The 23,283-nt window shown below is 42.8% G+C and overlaps 1 protein-coding gene across 15 annotated transcripts in view; it reads right to left on the bottom strand.

Annotated features, from left to right (window-relative positions):
• Nucleotides 1-23,283, bottom strand: part of RHOBTB1 (Rho related BTB domain containing 1) — a 119,867-nt gene that overhangs the window by 21,366 nt on the left and 75,218 nt on the right. For 8 of the 15 annotated variants that reach the window (XM_081824190.1, XM_081824189.1, XM_081824200.1 and 5 more), the window contains 2 exons: nt 16,189-16,390; nt 15,727-15,830 (listed from right to left, as the gene is read on the bottom strand). In XM_081824190.1, the coding sequence (XP_081680316.1) occupies nt 15,727-15,830; nt 16,189-16,380 (296 nt within the window). In that variant the 5' untranslated portion in view covers nt 16,381-16,390. Of the gene's footprint in view, nt 1-15,726; nt 15,831-15,926; nt 16,128-16,188; nt 16,391-22,843; nt 23,152-23,283 lie in introns of those variants that run through there. The other 7 variants (XM_081824195.1, XM_081824196.1, XM_081824192.1 and 4 more) reach the window with 3 other exon arrangements.

The following is a 23,283-nucleotide window of genomic DNA, read 5'->3' as shown; positions in this document are numbered from 1 at the left end:
CAAAGCCACCATGAATTTTGGCACAGTGAGATTAACATGGCAATCTGTGAGGTTCAATATTATAGAGAAAGAATTGAGGAAATGGATCCAGTACCTAAATGTAGACTAGTATGTATATGCCTAAAATTGTTCTAACTGGTGCCCATTTCCATATTGAAGCACATGGCTATGAAGGAAATATTCTCAGGGCTTAATTTATATGACAGACATGTAGCTGAATGTCAATTCTGTTATCTAATTTTATGATACAGCATGTGAGGTTTTGAAATCAGAGCTGGCTCTGTTGCCAAGGTTACCAGGATAACACTCATGCCACTGAACACATACTAGTTACTATTCAGTTGACCTGTAAACAAGTACAGACAGGACCTTGGGGGTTGGAAAAAAGGGCATCTCTTGATGATAGTAGCATAATGCCAACACACAATACAGGTCCGGAGGGCCCAACCTCTAACTGTGTCGCATCAATATCTCAATGCATGAAATGCTTTTGGAAAGCTAGGAAAATAATTCAATGTTCTGTAAATATTTTGCCTCAAAAGGATGACAGTTAAAGAGAAGAGGTTGTATGAGAGCAATACTACCTCTGAAGCTAGAATAACTTATTGAATAAAAATTCTATTTGTGTCCTTGGAATAAAGTTATTCTTTTTTCCTTTTATTAATGCACATTTAGGGGCTAGGAGACTGCAATCTCCATTGTTTTACAGTGAGAACGGTTAAAAAATAAGATCCTATTTTACCTACCAACTTGCTTCAGTGTCTTTGGCTTAACCCTTATTGATCTAAATACAGATGCAAGTGAAGGAAACATTACATACAAATTATGGAGAATCCCATTCTTCAGGCCTGCCCTAATAATGTAGTACCCTAATCCTGATTTTAGCCAAAAGGCTGGGAATCAGTGGATGTGGTGATGGATGGAGCTACAGAAAGATGCTGTTTTGACACATTCCTCCTTAGCCCAATATTCTTTCCTAACCCCTAACTCTTCACACAGCAGGATCCTCTGCCATATAAACACCTATACAATCAAGTAACTATTTTGAGAATGCCATGTAGTCCCTCTAGATTTTGAGCTGCTTTTCTATCTAGTCAAGGAAGGCACGAGACCTGCAGCTAAGAATATCTCCAGCTTTAGGCAGAATTCCAAGGAACTAGAGATATCAAATAACTTTTAATCAAAACATTCATTCCTGTGTGGAGACTGTTCAGTGTCTGACACAAGCCCGTGTTTAAAAATGCCATGCCTATGAAAGATAACAAGAAAAAGTCAGGTTCTAGCATTTCTACTTCTGTGGCTCGGTTACATTTTTTTACTTGGAAGGGTTGAGTTTAAAAATAATTGGGAGGGGGAGGTGTGATGAGGACATTCTCACATACTATGCAGCAGGGTTAGCCTAGAAATGACCTCAGGGTTCCTATTTCAGCTGTAAAAAGAATCTGATAGGGTTTAAATGGCGTCCTACAGCTATTTGGAGTAGAAAGCACAAGAATTTGAGAATGCAGAAGCAAAGCACAGAGTAGACAAAACTCTAAACTTCAGAACTTGAATATTGAGAAGGGGTAGGAAGAGGTTTAGATTTTGTTTTTTGTTTTTGGGGTTTTTTTGGACCCAGCTAAGTGGTTTTAAAGGAAGCCAGGATTACAAAGGATTTAAGAGTGCAGGGTCTCAGTTGCTTACCTATGGAATGTTTATTTTGGGGAGAAAAATGTAATTTCTTTTCCCTAAGGGGAAGATATTAATATAAAAGTTTCACTAATAATACCCATGGAGTAATGTTTTGATTAGTTAAGTAAAAAAGAATCCAGAGTAAATCTGTGTGTCGAAACAACTGCGAATCTCGCTTCATAGAAGGGTGGGAGGTGGGGAGGGGGGTCAGAGACAGCCCAGGTCATCCAAAAATGCTTGAGCTGATAAAGCCAACCTCAGTTGTATCAGTTTTTCTTCAGATATTAAACAAACAAGACAACATGTTTTTTCCAGTTATCTTTTAAGGAGACCATGGGCCAAAGATAGCATGTAAAAAATTGGCAAAGGTATTTGGGTAACATAAGGAGTGTGTGCAAAGTTGGGACCAATCTTTGTTGATGGATGCAAGAAAAAAAATCTGAAAACAGTGCATCTTACCCACACATCTCGGCTCAAGCTAGGCTTGAAACAGCCAAGGCCATATAAATTGCCCAGGCCTGTCTTTATAACATCTACAGTGAAAGAGAGCAAATGTGGTGGGAAAAGGTCAGAGAAGCAACCAGAAGGTAAACTGCTTTTCCAATGTGAAATATCAAATTCATCCTTTGAAGAAGTGGTTGAAAAAGGGTAGACAATCACTATAACACTGCGTTGTTAAGAATGGATTTCCCAAGCTCCTTCCTATCACAGAAGTGTTCTTATCTTCTTGGTTTATTTCGCCTTTTCTAGTCCCATCCACACTGCCACCACTGTCCGGCTAAGGAGCTTCTGCAGGCCTTGTGTTTTCTTATCTGGTTAAGTGGAGAAAAAAATACCTAAGTTATCCTTTATCTAAGAGCCTAACATTAGGCGAATCTGATGGGCCATTGTGAAGGTTCGTGGGTTCCAGCTGGTCCTCCAGAGAGCTGTGAGCGGGACAGTCAAATGCCCTTCTCCCACGGGCCAATTCTGGTCTTGTCTCTTGCTGATGCACACTTGGTGACCAAGAGTAAACCAACAGTTCTTATATTTATTTGAGTTTCACTTGGAAGTATCTCCTTGTTAACATACCCTTTAAAGCTTTTTGTTCTGTGGTAGGACCCTACTTCTTTACACGTCAGTACTGCCTACCATTTCTTTTTTTAGTAGAGACTCCCTATATCCTTCATCTTGGTAGAGATCATGATCACATTTTAATGGGCTTCTTTCCTTTGTCGGTGCGCACAGGTCCCCTTCTGGCCAAGATTCAAGTAGGAGTCCCTGATCTCCCTCTTTGGGGCTTCAAGCTTCCTTCACCCCCTATAACCTAGGTAGGTTCTTTACAGAAACATTTTCAAAACCATTCATGTCAACAACACACCTTTCATGCATGTGGTCTGACAGCGCTATGCAAACAGATCAAAACAGCACGAAAGAGCTGGGAGCATGGCAGAGAAAGGGAATGTGTCACATGTGGTTTTGGGAAGTTTTAGTAGGGAAGCAGCCCGGTGTGTATGAGATGCACAGGGAGTTGTCAGTGATCGGTGAACATAACCATCAGGAGATGAATGGTTCTTATGTAAGCTCATACTCATGGAAGATGGAGAGGTCTGTAGGGGAGCGCCTGGCGGGGGGATCTGGGGAGAGCAGGGCAGTACCATGCAGTGCCCTGGATGTGAGCAGAGAAATCAAGTCAATACTTTACCAATAGCAGTGAGGCTTCTTAAGTACAGATGTTATGTGGGGGAAACTGTCAAAACACCCTGCAATATATCCAGATTTGGGAGTGATTAGCATGCGCAACTATTTCTTCCAAGCCCGTAACTGCATGTTTAGTAGGAAGCAACATTTTAAACCGGTCTTCCCCCACCCTCCAAAACTGAGGCCAAAGCAATGCACGCTCTTAAGGGCAGGAAAGCCGTATCAACATCCCACCAACGGCACCAAACCCTGAGATAGATAAAACTTGAGTCTTAAAAACGGTTGGCTCTTCGATCATGATACAACTATTACGGGGGACACTGGTCCTGCTGTAGAAGGTTCTGGGTTATCATCCAATAGAAACTGGCTATTTTTCACTCAACATCCCATTTTCTCTACTTAGCAATCTATGCTCCCTGTAGTATATTCATACATCTCACACAATCATCAGAAAAAGTGAATGCATGTGAAATTGGGTGAAGCACAAGTAATTTATTAGAAGAAATAGTTTAAGCAATCTTATTTAACTCCTGGTCAATGAGAGCAGGAAGCATTGACATGAAGAAGGCTTGCTTAATAGGAGAAGGTGAAATTGTGGTAATAAATTCCCTCCCAATACCACCTCTCATTCCTCTTTGCCTTTCCCTGAAGCTAAAAGACGGAGGAACTTCCATCCTGTACTGCTCACTTTTTCTCCTGAGAGCAAGACTAGCTGTAGATAGAAGCAAGCCTCCATGTCAGTCTGAATGCCAGATGGGAGGTCTCTGGGATTAACCTCCCTGACTCTTTTGAAACAAATCTAACTAGCAAGATCATTCCACTACAATAGGAAAGGGAGTTTACCCAGACCTCTCAGCAATCCTCCTTGAATCAATAAAGGTACAAGGACTTGTCAAGTCACTTATCCAACAGCAATAAGCAATCATTCAATCATTTCTTCCAGCAATATTAACTGATAGTGTACATACATATGTCCTCTCCTAGACACTGAGGTTACAGCAATTAGTTAAAGACACAAATCACTGTCCTTGTGCTTATCTTCATGCTCATTTTCTAGTGGACAATAAGAAGAATATGTAAACTATGTGGTGTGTTAGGTCGTGACAAGTACCAAACAGGAAATATAGCAGGGAAGGGGGACAGAAATATTAGGGAGCAGAAGATGCTTTTGGAATGAGGTGACCAAGGAGGGCTTCACTGAGCAGATGACATTTCAGTAAAGACCTGAGGGAAGTGAGGTAGCTAACATGCTGCTATCTAGGGGGAGAAGGAAACAGCTAGTGTGGAAAGGAAACAGCTAGTGCAAAGGCCCTGAAGCAGGATGTGTCCCTTAGGATAAGGGGGAAAAAAAAGCAGGAGCTGAGCTCAGGGAGGCAATGCTGGACCGAGGTAGGGAGGGCCTCATGGTATCTGGCTCTTAACTTTGAATGAACTGGTGAACGGTTAGGGGTTTTTGAGCAGAATGACATGATATAATCTATGTTTCAACAGGATTGCCCCACTACTATAATGAGAACTGACTAAATGGTGGGGGGTGGGGTGGTGGGAAGGGGAGTGTCAGGGGGAAAAGGCAGAAGGATGGGACCAGTGAAAAGGTAACAATCGCAAGAGATGATAGGACTTTGGCGTGGGAGCAGCACAGGTGGTGAGAAGTGGCCACATTCCATATATACGTGCGGGGGGTGGGGTGGGGGAGCCAGCAGGGTTTGCTCATAGCCCGAGTGTGGGATATGACAAGAGGAATCAAGAATGATACCAGAGTGCTTGCCCTGAGCAATTCTGTCTTCCCTATTCCTGGTATTGACATGTGTAGTTTAGCATTTCTAACACTGAGTTGTAATTATTTATGTTGCTGTCTTCCCCGCTGTACCAAAAGTTTCATCTTCAGGGAGTTTGTCCCATTCCTATTAGTTCCTCTCCCATTGTGTACCACACAATTGTTTGTAACAAAAGAGGCCCCCATGCTGTTTACTGAATAAAAAGGCCTTATAGATATTGAAGGATAAAAGACCTAGATGCAAATGTGTCTGCAGTCCTAAAGTCTAAAAGAAATGAGGTTAGGCCTAAAATAAGTCAGCTAAAGAATACATTAGGGTTTTGATAAAGAGTGAAAACAGTTTGTGAGCTATATTTCTTCAGGCAATTACTGCTGAAAGCCATGTAATATCTCTGGTATACAGCAGAGATTAACCAGTTAATATATATTTTTTAATTATTGGAATTTATCTAAAAAATCCGTTTACCCCATCTAATTGGATACTTTCATAACACCAAGATAATAAGGGATTAATGATCTCTTCATGGAATTAGATTATCCAGAAGCAAAGGAAGTGTAAAGAAACAGGCAGGTTACTTTTGGTAAGCAACACAGAATTAAGGCTGAAGGGAGCACCCTCCATATCACAGACCATCTTGTTTTTTATTTTTTAAAGGTTTTATTTAGTCATTTGAGAGAGAGAGAGAGCTCGCCCGTGAGCACAAGCAGGGGGAGGGGCAAAGGGAGAAGCAGACTCCCCGCTGAGCAGGGAGCCCCACATGGGGCTCGATCACAGGAACATGACCTGAGCCAAAGGCAGACACTTAACTGACTGAGCCACCCAGGTGCCCTGACCATCTTGTTTTTTAAAAAACATAGCAAAAACTAAAAAAAAAAAATTGGTAAAATAGATAGCCAAGGTGATAAGTTGAAAAGACAATTTGCTAATTTGCTTTATCTTTCTGTAATTCAGCACTTTGTCCTTCTGACTATATTCTCTAGGCTGGGGGCACAGGAGTTCCAGGGAGAGAATAAAGTGGTGGAATGATTTTGGACACCTAATGAATGGCCGACATTAAAAGTTACTGATAGGATTGTTGATAAGCTGCACTAAGAAAAATATCTGTGAAAATGTCCTGTGAACTTTACAGTACCAATTATTGTCAGACAAACGTGATTACAGGTTCCAAAGTCACCAAGGATATATCTCGTATGTTGTAGCTAATAAGAATGGCCGAACATTCTCATCAAGAGAGGTTTTCTTTTTGGCTTCCCAGCTCATGTCTTTTATTGAAACGTAACTGCTGAAAGCTAGTGATAGAATTATCCCCTGAAGACACTGCAGAGTTACTCAACAGTCTCTTTCTTCTTACCACTTAATTTAAAAGGGAAAACTGTATGGGCTGAAATAGATTTCTTCATCAGAATGTTCCAGTATAGAAACACCACAAACTGATAAAAAGTCAACACACTTAGCTATCATTTGACCCAACTTGTCAAGCTTGCAGTTATTAAGTAGTAATAGAAAAAAAGGTAAAGAGAAGACAGAATGCAAGACATTAATATATTGAACAATGCATATGTCTCTTATTCTCTTTACCCATCTCAGCGGCCTCATTTGTCATGTTTTTATGGCACCTTGTGGGGCCATCAATGCTTCTCTGGACTGAACCACGACGGACTGTCTTTCCTGGCCACGTGAGCAGTGTTTGGACAACAGGCAGCATCCTTCCAGGTCCTGGAACACAAGCGACCCCAGCCATCAATCAAGCCCTGTTGCTATCTCAGTTGGCACTGCTGTTTCCCAAGGACAAATTCATCCTGGGGACAGGGCTCAGTTGCACAAAGAAATCCCAGCTTTCTGATGTTTTGTCTTCTGGTCACCAGACAAGATGTACCAGTTCAGAGCAGGAAGGACAGTGTGGGTCAGCAGGCCGAGGGTGGTACAGAGCATGGCACGTTTTCTGTGTGCCGGATGATCTGGTATCACTGCAGTCCTAGGCTTGAGTGTTTTGGTGCAGAATCTATACATTTCAACCACATTTAAGTGTCTGAATCATTTGTATGCATTTAGTCTAATGCATTTTTGTTCACTTGTTTTGGTTAAGCACAAAGCAGTAAAATAATCCACCTTCAATTTTTCTACTTAATGCCCTCATCGTTGGGCAAATGGATTTAAAGTAAATACATATATATATATGTATACATATATGTATATGTGTGTGTATATATATATATATATATATTAAAAAATGATTCTTATAAGGATCTTGGGAATGACACTCAGAAAGGAAACACCCTACAACTGGAAAATTGTTGCTATTAATACAAGTAATTTTCTGTTTAAGAATACTCATTCAGGGGAGCCTCGGTGGCTCAGTCGGTTAAGCGTCTGCCTTCAGCTCAGGTCATGATCCCAGGGTCCTGGGACCGAGCCCTATGCCGGGCTCCCTGCTCAGCAGGGAGTCTGCTTCTCTGGCTCCCTCTGCCCTCCCCCTCCTCATTTGTGCTAGCTCTCTCTCTCTTGCTCTCTCTCTCTCTCAAATAAATAAATAAAATATTTTTTAAAAAAGAATACTCCCCTGGTGATGGGTATTAAGGAAGGCACGTTTTGCATGGAGCACTGAGTGTTAATACACAAACAATGAATCATGGAACACTACATCAAAGACTAATGATGTACTGTATGGTGACTAACATAATAATAAAAAAAATACTCATTCAAACAGGGTTTTATGAAAAGAATTTACAAACCTAAAAATTTGGGGGGAAAAGGTGGTTTCGGGGATGTGGCTCAGTGTACCTCCCTCCTTTTTCTCTGGGCCTTGCAGCATATCTTTTCATTTGCTAATTCATTAAGGAGAGGCTAGGCACCAGAGTTTTCCATCCGTATCACCCTCACGGTGGTACATGATTTGTGATTCTTACTATAAAAAAGTGCAAATATAAAATTCAACTTAGTGAAACAGTTTGGAGTTTGTTATAATGATATTTCCTTGTAAATGCCTTAGAAGATCCTGCCATGTACAAGATTGATTGATAGATTCATGCACGTATTCAACTAACATTAATGAAGCTTCTCCTATGTGCCAGGCCCCCGGCATTGGAGACATAGAGTAAACAGACAAAATTCCTGTCCTACAGATACTAGGAATAATAGCATAAGGGCAACAGAAGAAGATGATGAAGGAGCCAATTTTCAAACAGTGCGATCATGGCTATGATAGAGATTTGCCAGGGTGTCAGGTGGAACATAAAGGAGAGACATTTCACCTGGATTCTAAAGGTGACAGGGAGGTGGAGAGTATGGAGGGGACTTAGGGGAGTTTGCGATCCTTGTCCTAAATTCTTAGAATAGTTGTGGTAATTAACTAGGTAAAGAATAGGTGGGCAGGGGTGTAATTTCTAGATGGATGTAATGCACGTTTGTGGGCCTACCCGCTACAGAGAACACAGAACTGCAAATATTGTTATGTCTGGAGCAAGAGACCAGGCTGGACAAGGAGGCTGGGACTCAGTCCAGAGAAACAAAGCGGGGTGGAGCCTCACACCCAATGGGCAGCGACCTAACCCAGGGGAAGGACACTCCTCGCCCACCTCTGCACCCAATCCTCAGCCAGGGTGACTGAGTACGAAATGGACAAGATAATTTGTATACTCCCACAGGTTATCACTGCACTCCCCAGTTGCAGAAGAAACCAACTACAAAAGCCCACATTGTTACTATTTGAGGGAGAAATGGAGAAACAGGAAACTTCCAGGGAACGTGGAGTCCTCTCTTCAGCTATCACAGGGTACCTCGCCAATGTATCTTAGAAAAAGATACAAACACAACCACAGCCAAAGACACAGGCCCCTTGGTCAGACTGATCCACACAGCTGAGGGCTTACCTCTGGTGAAAGGGAGTCAGCATGATCTGGGGAAAATCTGATAGTGTTCCATCACTGAGCTTTGAGATTCTAGAACCATCCTATTTCCCACAGTCATCTATTCAAGATCTGGTCCCATTTTTTCCCCCTAAGTTCACACAAATGATTTGTATTTTCAATGTGAATTAACTTGAAGTTCTATAAATAATTAAAACATACATTGTCTACCGTGCACATTTCCTCACATTTCCGGGATTACCTTGACTATCCATAAAAATATTTTTATTTAAAAAATATTTGAGATACTATTTAAATACAATAAACTTCGCAGACTTAAAGGGTTAGTTTGATTAGTTCTGACATACATATTATGCACCCAATACTATCACATCCCAATCAAAACAACAAACACTTCCATCACCTCCAAAGTTTCCTTGTGTCCCTTTGTAATCCATCCTCCCCCTCCCTCTTCTTTCCCAGGCAACCAGTGATCTACTTTCTGTCACCATGGATTGCATTTTCCAGAATGTTATAGGAATGGAATCACACAGTATGTGCTCCTTTCCTTGGTTTCCTTCACTCGAAGGCTCTGTCTCTAATCTTTAAGAGAGTCCTCCCTTTTGGCTGAGGTTCAGTAAAGAGCATGATAATCATGATGATTTCATGGCAGTGTGTAACAAAGCATGGCTTGAGGACCCCCTGCTTTATAATCATCCAGGAACTGGCTAAAATTTGCTGATTTACCTCTCCCTAGAACTCTGACATCAGAACAACCAGCACGGGCAGGTCTACTCAAACTTGCAGTTTAGTCCAACCTCTTGGGGAACAACTAAATTCCTGTTCCTTGGTCCAGCTAGCTATTCTTCCAAGTCTTTCTACTTGATTCTTTTTTCTTTTCTTTCTTTCTTTTTTTTTTTTTTTAAGTAGTGGGTGTGGAGCCCAACACAGGGCTTGAACTCATCACCCCAGGATCAAGACCTGAGCTGAGATCAATAGTCAGATGCCTAACCGACTGAGCCACCCAGGGGCCCCCTTTCTCCTGTTTTCTATAACCTGGGCAAATCGTAGTTCTTGGGGCCACAGCAGTACACAGGACTACATAGCTTTAGGACAGAGGTAGCAATAATTTCCCTAGATCCTTTTGTGCCCACATTTAGAAGTGCGGTTTGGGTTACTTTTCCATATAGTATGCACATTGTGAACTTTCCTCCTTTTGCTGCTTTGCTATCTATTTCTCAACTCCACCATCGGGGCCAGGACTCAGGTGAAGAGGGTCTTGAGAGTGAGCAGGACTCTTTTATTTCAGATGCAAAATTCAACGAGGTGCCAAAAAACTATAATCCAGATGCCTACTTTATTTTTAAAGAAAATCAATAAGGCAAAAAAAAAAAAAATCCATGGTGAATAAAGTATCAAAATTTTAAATAAAGTCAGGACCGGTAATAGTGCCATGCTGAGCCCTACCGAGCTTGAAAGAAAAAAAAAACCAGTGATCCTATCTTTTAAAAGTTATTACTATTTATATTTTATGCCCAAGGTGAGTGCCTTATTGCCTCAGCCTAGTCTTGGCCCAGGCCCACCTACACTTGATAGATTTCACGGTCCAACAGGCTTTTTGCTGTCCTGAAATGGTCATTAGACTGTTACTTCTGGCCCAGCGTTTATAACCTGCGTGGACAAGAAGAGCTAATTCAAAGCACTCTTTCTAGACACATTAGATGCTTCCTACTTTTCCCCTTGCCATTAACCACAAGTACAGCCAATCCCAGACAAAGACATAAACACTGGTCACCCATAGTCCTGAATTTTTTTTTTTTTAATGATTTTATTTATTTATTTGAGAGAGAATGAGAGAGAGAGAGCATGAGAGGGGGGAGGGTCAGAGGGAGAAGCAGACTCCCTGCCGAGCAGGGAGCCCGATGCGGGACTCGATCCTGGGACTCCAGGATCATGACCTGAGCCGAAGGCAGTCGCTTAACCAACTGAGCCACCCAGGCGCCCCATAGTCCTGAATTTTTAAAAGAGCTTCAACCGAGCATTCAGAATGGGATGTGTTCATGGTGTATCTGATTACATGTGTCTTGACTGTGGAACCAGACCAATCTTGTCTAAATAGACACACAGAAACCATGGCTCTGATTAATGTTGTCATTTAAAACACATACCGTACCTCTCATAGGAACTGACATTTGAGAGAAATCGGTGTGGAAGAATAATCTGTATTAATAAATGAATAATCTGTATTAATAAATGGGTTCCAACTGAACAGAAAATATGCCCAGAAACTGTGGGGTGTACAGGTGAGGATCTGGATACATAAGTTAAATTTTCAGGGGAGAGCATGCCATATAAAGTACCCAAGGCTCCCACTCCCTTTCAAAAAGCTCAATTGGATGTATCATTTTTACTGAAAGTGGAAGCTCTCCTGTTTAGCTATTTAAAGAAAGAAGCTGTTTGTTATGTATTAAAGGACTTAAGAGGCACAACGGCATATTAGAGCTGGTGATAGACGGAGAATGCTGGTCTTCACTGCCCACACAGAACAGCATAAACATCAGACTGGACTGGGAATAACTGTAAGGTAAGCTGGTCATCAGTCTATCATTTCTAGCCACAACATGCTGGAGAGGGACGGTATGGGCTCTGGAGTCAGAGAGAACGAACAGGACAAGTTCAGGCCTACCCTTTCCCAGCTGACTGACCTTAGCCCCATTCTGTGCCTGTTTGCTCAACTGTGAAATGAGCCTACTTTGCAGGGTCACTGCAAGAATGAAGTGGTAAAGCGTCAGGCACAGGCCTGGCTCACAGGAAGCCTTGATTCAATTGGAGCTGCTGTTAGCACCACTCCCAGCACCACAGGCTTTATGACGTGTTGGAAGGCTATCTGTTCCTGAGACAGATCAATGGTGGAGGTTTTCAAGGAAAGGAAACAATAAATTGGCAATCACTTATGCGTGGTGTGGTATCGGAGAGCAGCACGGGCCCAGATGCCCTGTGGAAAGGCAGAACCCATCCTCCCTGTATTTTCCGTGCCAGGTACCTGACTGTGAACATTTCATTCTTATAACGGTTCTGGGGGGAAAACCTGGAGCCAATAGCCCTTTAAAAAGAGGCTGTCTTCTTGCCAAAAAAGAGCAGTTAACCACAGTCATGGTTACTAGGTACAGTTGTGTTCTCGATATTTTAAAGATCCAGCAAAGAGCTTCAAAGGTTCATCCAAAGTGGATAGAAAGTAGGTGGTGGGAAGAAAGGCTACAAGAGAGTTGGGAGTCATTCACTCCAGACAAGAGAGGGTTTGACAGATGCCAGACATGTTACATGTTAGCATGCTGAGGGTGCTCTGCTATCTTTCCCCTCCATCCAATAGTAGAAGGACTCCTATACTCAGTATTTTCCTTGGGTGGATAATTTCCCTTCCTGAAGCAGAGGGGTCAACCAGGTGACCTTGAGAGATCTCTTCTAGTTCTAAGCCTTTGCACAAATACGGAAGAGCAAAGAGGCACCCAGCTCATCAATGTGGGGCTGGGTTCCAGCTGCATCTCTTTACAATGAGGCTGAGGTAGCTTGGTACGGCAGAAGGTGTGGGAGCCAGGAGTCAGGAAGGGGTGGGTTTGACCCTGTCTCTGAAACTCACTCTTGGGCATGTTATGGTAGTAAAAGAACTCAACTCTGCCCTCAGCTGTAGCATGGTGAGAACCTCTGCCTTCTAGGGTTCCTGAAAGGATTAACTGAAATAATGTTGGCAAAGCACCTAATATTTTGACTGGCACATGTAAGCCTTCGATAAATTGGAGCTATTATTCTGGTTGGTTAAAAAATGGGTTGAAAAATTAATGCCCTTAGTTCTCTCATGCTAGGAAATGTACAAATTCAAGTGGGCAGACCAACAGCACCTTGGCCCACAGGATCCATGCTGCAAGTAGAGCCTGTCCGTGCCAGAGAATGTTTGAGGGGGCACCTTATTAACTACCCCGGTGCAAGGAAGCAGAGGATGCTGAAGACAAGGTCTAAGTCATCTTCCTAGGGCTCTGGTTTCGCTCACAGTCACTGTAAGAATCAAACGAATGATTTTTTTTAAAAAGATTTTATTTATTTGTTTGACAGAGAGAGACACAGCAAGAGAGGGAACACAAGCAGGGGGAGTGGGAGAGGGAGAAGCAGACTTCCTGTGGAGCAGGGAGCCCGATGCGGGGCTCGATCCCAGGACCCTGGGATCATGACCCGAGCCGAAGGCAGACGCTTAACGACTGAGCCACCCAGGCACCCCTCAAACGAATGATTTTTAAAGAGGTTCCAAATACATTTCCAGGTATAAGGAATATATCACATCCTACTGATTCGTCATTCACACCAAGCACAGTAAAAACATCCATCAAAAAAAGCAGGTGTGCAAACCAAACTGATTGTCAAAAATTATAATTAGGATTTTTTTCCTTCCCGAATGATACAAAGCTAAAAATGGAAGTCACAAAGAAATTAATCAGCTCTTGCAAAGCAATGAAATACAGTGGCCAGAACCCTGTACCAAGTGAAAGGAACTCCTATTACTACCAGACTCTTCCACAAAATGTAATCTTTTGGTGCCACATCAATGTGGAATCACATATTTAGCGTTACAGAAAGATGCTGGAGGCTGAGACAGAACAGCTCTGGGTTTTGTTCTTTACCCGTGGTGGGGTCTGTGGCAGGACGCCTGCAGGCTGCGGAGAATCGGAGAAGACAGAGGAAACACAAGGTACAAACAAGCACATAAACTGAGGCCCACAAAGAGCTGGGCCAGAAACACGGGAGTGTTTCCTGAAGCCCCTCTGTGTCGCTCAGAGGATCAGACTTGGCTTGAAGAACACATCCTGTTTCCATATCAAAGGGGGAGCAGGTTCGAGCTGATAGGACCAAACGCTACAGACAAGGGAGCAGAACAATGAAGTTGGAACTGATGGAGTCACATGAAACAGCAGCTTATTTTTGTTGGGAGGGAACAAACACAGGGATGACCCATTGCCAAAAGACCCCAGATACATCAGGGGGCTGGACAAGGCCCCGTGGGTATGCCTGTCGATGTGAGATCGAGGCCGGCCATCGTGCCATTAAGCTCCTAAGTAGGAATCTCACACGACAGTGTAGAAGTAATCCTTCTATTACCAAAGGATAAGAGTTACACTGTGGGGCCAAGGTAAAACTCGTTCTTCCAACTGCATAAAATTCAAGTGGCAACAAGCCGCTGAGCTGGTGAAACAGTCTGGAGCAGGTAAACCCAAACACTCTGTAAGCTCAGTGCGAGGTCCATCGTTTTCAGACAGCTTTTTAGAAGTGAGGGTACAAAATGTCCACAGCAATCTATGGCATCCATCCCTCCTTTGCTTAAAGTAATCATTTTATCATGCTGGCTTACAACCATAGAGATTACAAATCCGACCTCCTGGGACTTATGCGGACTTTATCATTATTTTTTTTATGTGTGGAATACTTGGATAAAAGAACAAAAAAACCCAAATGGCAACTAATATAAGAATCAAGAACACCATGGAAAGAAAAGAAATTATGAAACAGGAAATTCAAGGAGAAGAAAAGTATCTACAACACTATAACCTCAAAAGTCCTCATTACCCAGGGGACATTAAAATCAATGTTTTACTTCCCTTGTGCCTCTCTCGAGTCCCCACGAACAAACTGGTCTAAACGGCAGATTCTTTCGGTGTGTGAACAACTTCTCGGGAAAGGGACAAACCCTTTCAGCAGCTTTATTCAGTATTTTAGATAATGTGGATAAATGCCAGTAAAAGTCTGTTCAGAGCCTTCAGAGAGCTACTGGCTTGAAGAAAGAGAGGTACTTTTTTAAATGCCTATCTCAATACCAAGGAGGAACTCACAGCCTTGAGTATCTAATCCAATCCTGTGAGATCACATGACATTCGATGTTAACAAGGGACAGAGGATCCATGACACCTTAATTCTAACCTTAAGATCAAATGTGTTAATTTACAATTAAGGGGTAAGAAAATCTCCTCCTTATCTGGATTTTGATAGCTTATAACACATTCACCAAGAGACCTTAAAAGTTCTGGTGACAAGAAGAAGTTGCTAAAGACTTTCAGGCATTTCGACCATGTTCCTCGTCATATCAGTGTCCTAGACTCACTACAGGGATTTCACTGGATTTTTCCTTCTTCTGGATTTTTCCTTGATTTTTAAAGTAAAATAGACATTAGTGCTTCATTTCATTTTGGAAACGTGCCTTGTGAATGATTTCAGAGGTATTTTTCTTTCTTTTTAAAAACGACCTTCAAATAAAAATAATAGACTTTTCAGATAACAAAGCCCAAAGCAAATAACATGAGACTCTGCTAATATGGTCATGAAAAGACCAAAGAGACCTTCTGAAGTGGGGTGGCCAAGCACTAAAATAACTTAAAACATTCTAGCAAAAGGTAAATAAATTACCATTCAGGAAAATAGCAATCAAAGCAGCTCAGGGCCAGAGCACACCAGAATCCTCTAGCTATCGTCCCAGTTTAATGAACACTGGTTGTTTTAAACGAGGGACTTCCTGGGAGGGACCTAGTGTCAAGGCAGACTGCTTTTCTTGACATCAGAAAATATCATTTTTTTTCTTTTTTCTTAAACACAGCGCAGAACCCAACACATTTCAAGGCCATATGTTGTGGCTTTTGATGATTTATGAAGCAGCTGCAGGTTTTGGAAAGGAAATTGTACTCAAGCTCAACCGCACGGCAGCGGTCTTGGTTTACCTGCCATATGCAAAACGCCTGTCTTTGTGATGATCGCCGAAAGTATCCCAAAGCCTGAGAGAGACGCTCACTTCATCCACAACATCCCGGGAACGCTCCAGGACCTGCAGGAGAGAGAGTGCATTCCTGCTCAGTGTCATTCAGAGGCTCCTCAGCAGAAGAGTGCGCAGGTCAGCACCCTCCAGGCCTACTTGTCCCACCTGCATTTAGTTTTCTTGTTCCATCTAACAGGACTTGAGCTAAGTCCGAATTCCCCTCCTGGAATCACACGACTCAAACCCTCCTCGTTCAGGATAGGGTAGCCAGACTCCCAAGGGCGCATTTTGCTTTTGTTTTCTCTGGCGGCACTAAGAACATTAGCTTGATTTTGCATGCACAAATTACCCCGACCCCCTTTTAAAATCAGACTGGCAGCAGCAGGGATGTCCCCTTAGCAGTCTAAAGAAACTCTGTACCCCTTACCTCCTGGCACACTCGGTACTGGTCAATCGCCCACACGGTAGGCACGTGGGTGGCCAGCAGCTGATACTGTGTCAGCGTCGTGTTGCATGCCCTGGCACAGATCAAGCGCGTCTTCCCCACAGCATTGTCTCCCACGACCACACACTTGATGGTTTCAACGTTGGGTCTTTCGTAGTCCATGTCAGTGTCCATTTATAAAGCTCTGTAAGAAGACAGTGACGGAGCAATCAAAGACGAGAGCGGTCCAGGCGCTTCTCTGGAGGTGCCCAAGCATAAGCAAGAAGTTTGGAAGTTCATACGAAGCTTAACTCAAACTCAAGTTTTCTATTTATGTCTCACACAAGTACAAAAACATCGCCGGATTGTTATTTTGACCCCAAATGGTTTATTCCCGTTACCATGTTATTTTCTCCTTGGTTTTCTCTAAACACAACCTGCCTACTGAAAACCCATCCAGGCAAGTCAGGACCATTGGCACACATTTACAGTTCACTAGCTCCTCGTGTGCACCCACGAAAGAGACCGGTCACCTGCAGGGTTAACTTTAGACATTGGGGCGTAAGCTGCCTTGGTGATATTAGCATCCACACCATCACAATCTTCCACCGACCCCAAATCTCCCACTGAAAGGCAGTTTACTGTAGGTTCTCCACTATCATGGGTGACTTAGAGGGGGATCCAAAGTGCAAGCAGAAAGGATTACTCAGCTTTAAAGAAGGGTAAACTGTAAAACTGAATTTTGATACAGCCATAAAATCAATTTATATTTATTCATCTGTTTTTATTAATCAAATTCATAAAAATGATATTCTCAAGAGGGGCATCATAAAGCAATATACTTTAAGTTCTCTTTCTGTTTTCATCAAGAAATCTGGAACATATGGTAAAGAATGATTTTACCAGGATGAGGAGCTAGTTTGGAATCTTCCTGAAACCATCAAAAAGGTTTAAGAGGGTTGTTGAGTGAGGGGTCAAAAGGAAGAGAGAAAGCTCTTGCCAGCTCCCCACCCGCCTGGGGGCAGGAACCTCCATAAAATACAAAGCGGACTGCTTCCTGGCAGCAGCTGGATGGGTGACCAACCATGTAAGATTTTAAGATTTTAATGAATTATAATTGCCCTTTTGAGGAAGTCTATTGTTAAATGGAGAAAACTGGTTAGATGGTCACTTTAAAAAAAATTATTATTAGAGAGAGAGAGAGCGTGCGAGCAGGAGAGGGGCAAAGGGAGAGGAATAGAAAGAGAGAGAGAGAGAGAGAGAGAAGCAGACTCCCTGCTGAGCGTGGAACCCAATGTGGGGCTTGATCTCAGGACCCTGAGATCATGACCTGAGCCGAAATCAAGAGTCAGATGCCTAACCGACTGAGCTGCCCAGGGACCCCTAGATGGTCACTTTTAACAAGTTGAGAGTGGTTTTAATGGCTATAATGGTCAAGAAACTGTTCAGAGTAGGGCTTAATACATATCTGGGACTCAGTAAGTCACCTGATTTGAGAAAACAGATAATTTGGATAATATGAGATTAAGAGTATAGAGGGAGAGACAGAAGGAAGGTTATTAAGTAGAATGAATACTTTTTCCCAGTTAGTACCATCTGAACACAAGATTGTCTCCTGTAACACCATCACAGGAGGTGTTAAAACTGAGGCTAGAGACTATTTGGCAAGAATTGAGTGGAGTGATTCAAAGAACAGATGTGTGGTGAGGTTAGGATCTGGTCTGTGGTTCGAACACCAGAGAGAGGCTTAAAATAGACAGATACCTGTTCCCCACCTGGCAAATGCAGATTTTGAAGGTCTCGGGTGGAGAAAGAGGCTTAAAAAAAACTCCAATTCAATTCTGATGATCATTCACATGTGGTGACTCCTCAAATTGATCTCTTCAAAATCTAGCCTATGGTTTTATTAGTTCCCGATTTCATAGTATAATGGGGCATAAGCCTGACTTTGGGATTAGACCAGTGGTCCTTAAATATCTGCTGGAGAACATTTAACGAAGTCTGGAGATATTTTCGGTTGTCACATGGGGTGGGGGAGTGCTACTGGCTTCTAGTGGGTAGAGGCCAGAGATGCTTTGAAACATACTACAATACAAGGGACAGCCCCCACCACAAAGAATAATCTGGCCCCAAATGTCAAGAGTGCTGAGGTTGAGAAATCCCTGCCTTCGAGGGGATGTGAGTTTGAATCCTAGTCTCCCCATTTTCCAGCCATTTGCCATTGGGTGAGGTATTTGCGCTTTTAGCCTCAGCTTCCTCATCTGTTAAATAGGAATTCTAGTACCAGTCTCCTCAAGTAGTGAGGGTTAGGTGAACTGATGTAGCTGATACACTGATGACCCCAAAGATTATAATTATAATGATGAAGATGAACACCTTGAATTGAGTCAGGCAGGAAGACCAGAATTGGATGCAAAATCAGAAACCTAATAACCACAAAGACCTATAAAAAGGATACATTTTAGTAGAGTAATTAAAGAGTAATTCACTGAAAAACAAAGAACATAGGTACAAGATGGAGCATATACCTGATGTTACGCAAAGAAGGCAAAAAAGTTCTGGGTGGGAGCTGGACATAATTAGCTAAATGACAATGCAGTTGGAAAGGTAGGTTAAAAACATTTGGGGGGACTGGGTGGCTCAGTTGGTTGGGCGTCTGCCTTCGGCTCGGGTCATGATCCCAGGGTCCTGGGATCAAGCCCTGCGTCGGGCTCCCTGCTCAGTGGGGAGTCTACTTCTCCTTCTCCTCCCCACTCATGCTCTCTTCTCGCTATCTCTGTCTCTCTCTCAAATAAATAAATAAAAATCTAAAAAATAGTATTTTTCTGGGGTATTTCTAGATTCTAGAGTAAAAATGCTAACAGTTGTTATTGATAAGAAACTTAATATGTTTCTGGTGATACTACCAAGGGGCACCCTGTGTCAGAGAAACAGGATCTATTTAGAGCCCCACAACTCTGGAGCCTGAGGTATAGTATTTTGATTGCACTAAGTGGTAGAAAACCTTTCTCTTTTGAAAGTGAGTTTTATTTTTTAGGTAGATAAAAATCATAGAGAGCCAATCCTTAAAATTTGGGGGCATGTTTGGACTTAGTCAAAACTGAAATAGACATAAAAAATACATGGTTGGGGGCGCCTGGGTAGCTTAGTCAAGCGTCTGCCTTCAGCTCAGGTCATGATCCCGGGGTCCTAGGATCAAGCTCTGCATTGGGCTTTCTGCAGCGGGGAGCCTGCTTCTCCCTCCCCCACTCCCCCTGCTTGTGTTCCCTCTCTCACTGTATCTCTCTCTGTCAAATAAATAAATAAAATCTTTTAAGAAAAAATACATGGTTGGTCTTCTTGTTGGCTTGCAAAATAGCTTTGAGAGCAGCTCTCAAAAAGGAATCCCTCAAGTAATTTGAAACATGACAGAGTTGGTGGAATAGCTGTAGAGCTTTCACAGAAGACACACTGAAGTGGATAAAAGCCCTCCTGGTTTTATATTAAGGCTATGATTACAAAAATATCATTACTTATTTATAGACACATCTCATGCACAGTCCTAAAAAGAATTTCTGTGTCAAAGGTGAGAATAACATCCGTGGGTCCTCTAATCTTTAGCAATCTGCTCAAAACTGAAGTGACTGCCAAAGGTGCTGGGCCTCGTACAAAGGGGACAACAAGTAAGGGAAATAAAAGGCAGGGCAGAATTCAACACTCATAGCCCAGATCACTCACTCGAGACATGGCATTTCCAAGAAGGGTTTTCTGGATTTCCAAATACTTAAAATCTTTTCTTTTGGGTAGAAATTTTATTTTGTGGTAATCTGAAAATACATCTACACGTGTATTGTGAACCCATTATTTATCTGTTACACATAAATATTAAATTATGATAATTATAAAAATATGCAATTTTATCCTTCTTTACTTGTTATGGGCTCTAATTTATTCCTATTTGGGCACTCTTATGGTTGAATGAGCTCTTAGGACCATCTGGTTAATGACTATCTGGTTTCTGATTTTTATTTACCTAGAATGAGAGCAATAAATATTATTCAGTTAACACTGTTAATAAATTTCACCACCAGGATTCCTGCTGATCAGTGCAGACATACTTTTGCCTTCAGATCCCTATCTGAGGAGACAAAGAAAGTATAATAAAAGAAAAAGAAAACTAGGAAGGACAGACACTGGTAACCTGTTACTATGGCAGCTTTGTAATCTTACTCAAACTGACTTGGACTTCGTTTCATACTTTCACTGAATCCTGGGGACATGGACGCTGACCATGAAGTGCTAAAGAAGGTATCCACACATTCTGGACATCAGAGTGGGACGTTTATTAAGACTGGCAAGTGAATAAGATAGTGTGGGGGGTGGGGAGTGAGGACTCAGTGAGGGGGTGCAGGGTGGCTGCCCCTGGGTGCTGGTGCCCACCATCCCCAGGCTGCTTAGAGACTGTGGTCATGACCTCCTGGCTGTCCAGTTCGCCCCAGGTGCCCATTCCATGATTACTGTAACCTTCTGGACGTCACGTCCCTCCTCCACATTCACCACCAACTCAGCTTTCTTGCTGTGTCCATGGGGTGATGTGTTCCACACTCTGGCCCCACAGTCCCTCCACCTCTTCAGCACCAGTGACCTTCCCCGCACTCTCCTTGAGCCCCTCATACTTTGGTCATGTACTGGACATTGTCCGCCAGAAACATTTTACCCCTGAAATCTCAAGTTGCAAAATCCTACTCTTAAAGGAAAAACACCTCTCTTCATGGCCTGTGCTAGGGGAAATGTGGTCACGACTGCAACTCTCATCAGGAGATGGAATCTATTTCCCTTTGTCTTGAATTCGAGCTATGTGACTGTGTGGCCTGATCTAGAAGAATGTGGTGGTGAGACTGTGTGGGTTCCAGAGCCAAAGTCTCCAGATGCCCTCAGCTCCACCCTCACGCTGCGGGAATGCTGTCCTGAGGCTGTCATGTCAGGAAGCCGGCCAGGCCTAGCAGAGGAATGGAATTCACAGCGAGAGTAACCGAGGTCGCCTGCCTATGGCTTCACCACATGCCATAGAGTGTTGCTATTTGCACCCTCTGGCCCGGCCAACTCTCCAGCTGAAGGAAGCTTTATGAGTGAGCCCAGCTAAGGAATCACCTAGGCAACCTACAGATTCATGAGAAAGTAGATTATTGTTTTAAGCCACCAAGCTTTGTGGTGATTTGTTACGTATCAGTAACACACCCATTATACATTAGGAAAATCACCAGGACCTTGACTCCTTCTCCTATTTTTTTTTTTCCTTTTTAAATATCAGATTATAGGTCCCTTTTGGGTGGATGATCTTTCCTACCTAGGGCTGGTGGATCATGCCAACTTTCTCTTCACCATCACCCTCCACATCTTTATTGCATGTGTGGTAGGCAGAATAATGTCCCTCAAAGATGTTCATGTCCTCATCTCTTGGATCTGTGAATGTATTCTATTACATGGCATGGGGGAGTTAGGGTAGCAGATGGAATTAAGTTGCTAATCGCTGACTTTAGCATAAGGCGGTCATTCTGGATCGTCTGGGTAGGTCCAATGCAATTGCTCAGGTTCTTTCATGTGGAAGAAGGAGGGAGAAGATCAGAATGAGAGGGATATATGAAGATGCTACACTGCTGGCTTTAAAGATGGAGGGAAAGGCCATAAACCAAGGAATGCAAGCGACCTCTAGAAGCTGGAAAAGGAAAGGAGACATATTTTCTCCTAGAGCCTCCAGAAGGAACACAGCCTACCAACATCTTAATTTTAGCCCAGTGAAACCCCTTTCAGACTTTTAACTCCAGAACTATAAGATAATAAATTTGTTTTGTTTTAAGCTACTAAGTTTTTGATAATTTTTAAAGAAGATTTTATTTATTTAACAGAGAGAGAGAGAGCACAGGCGTGTGTGTGTGTGCAAGCGGGGGGAAGGGCAGAGGGGGAGGGAGAGGAAGAGGGAAAGAATCCCAAGCAGACTCCATGCTGAGCGCAGGGCTCTATCTCATGACCCTGAGATCATGACCTGAGACAAAACCAAGAGTCGGATGCTTAACTGAGTCACTCAGGCACCCCAAATTTTTGGTAATTTTTTACAATAATGACAGCATGCTTCTGCCACACAAAATGGCCTCCTAAATTTTAAATGTTGTTTGCTACCTCAGAGCCTTTGCACATACTATTCCCCAGCCAACCCTCTACCATTCCTTGTCTGCCTGGCAAATTCTATTCATTCCTTAAAACCTTATTCAGATATGACCTCCTCTAAAAAGTTTTCCTAATTGCCCTGCCTCCACATAGACCGATTTATTTCCTCCTTTGTATCATAAATGGTTCTAGGAGAATCAATCACAATCACAATGACACAGATACACTCGGTTTTTCCTATGTTAGCAAACCACAAAATGGTGGTTTGATAACTTCGTATTTTTCCTGTGGCTACACCTTCAAAGTGCCCATCTCATGCCCTTAATGAATCATCACGTGTTTCTGGGGTACTAACACGTGCCAAAGTGCTTGGAATGTAAGTGTATACCATGCCCCACTTCTGTAAAACTTTCTTTGACTATTCATTTGGGTCCACAGGTCCCCCAATTTATTTGTGACTCTCTTCTAGGGACAACCATAAGCCAAAGAGTGACATAACCAAATGTGAGCTTACCTGCCCTGGTCTCTTTTTCAAATCATTTCTCTTCCCAGGGTGGTACTCTGTTCCCACTTTCAGGCTTGAGATGATGGCCTTCCTGATGTCCTGTTCATCTTTTAAGACCCAGGCTCTTAGGAAGTGTCAGGCACTTTCACTATGGCTCAATAACACGACGGCTAGATGACCATCACCGTCCTGTCTCCATAATTCAGTAATTCCAAGGCACTGTGGCTGATGAAGTACAAGATACTCTTATTCCCCCTGGATAGCTGCACTTCAGTATAGAGCCACTCTTTGAGTCCAGCTCAGTGTGTTAGTCTCTCCTACTATGAGAAATTCAGATATTAGGGAGGGTAGGCAGGGAAGGCTTATCGTTTGTCTACATCTTACTAGGCATCTTCTAATTGCTCCAAATCACCCCAACACTGGAATACACCATCTCTTACCATCGCCTG

The sequence above is a fragment of the Leptonychotes weddellii genome, chromosome 6 (assembly GCF_054177405.1).
Source record: "Leptonychotes weddellii isolate Sample4059 chromosome 6, ASM5417740v2, whole genome shotgun sequence".
Lineage (NCBI taxonomy): Eukaryota > Metazoa > Chordata > Mammalia > Carnivora > Phocidae > Leptonychotes > Leptonychotes weddellii.
Note: the sequence above shows the minus strand (reverse complement) of the source record. Positions and strands in the feature narration are given on the sequence as shown.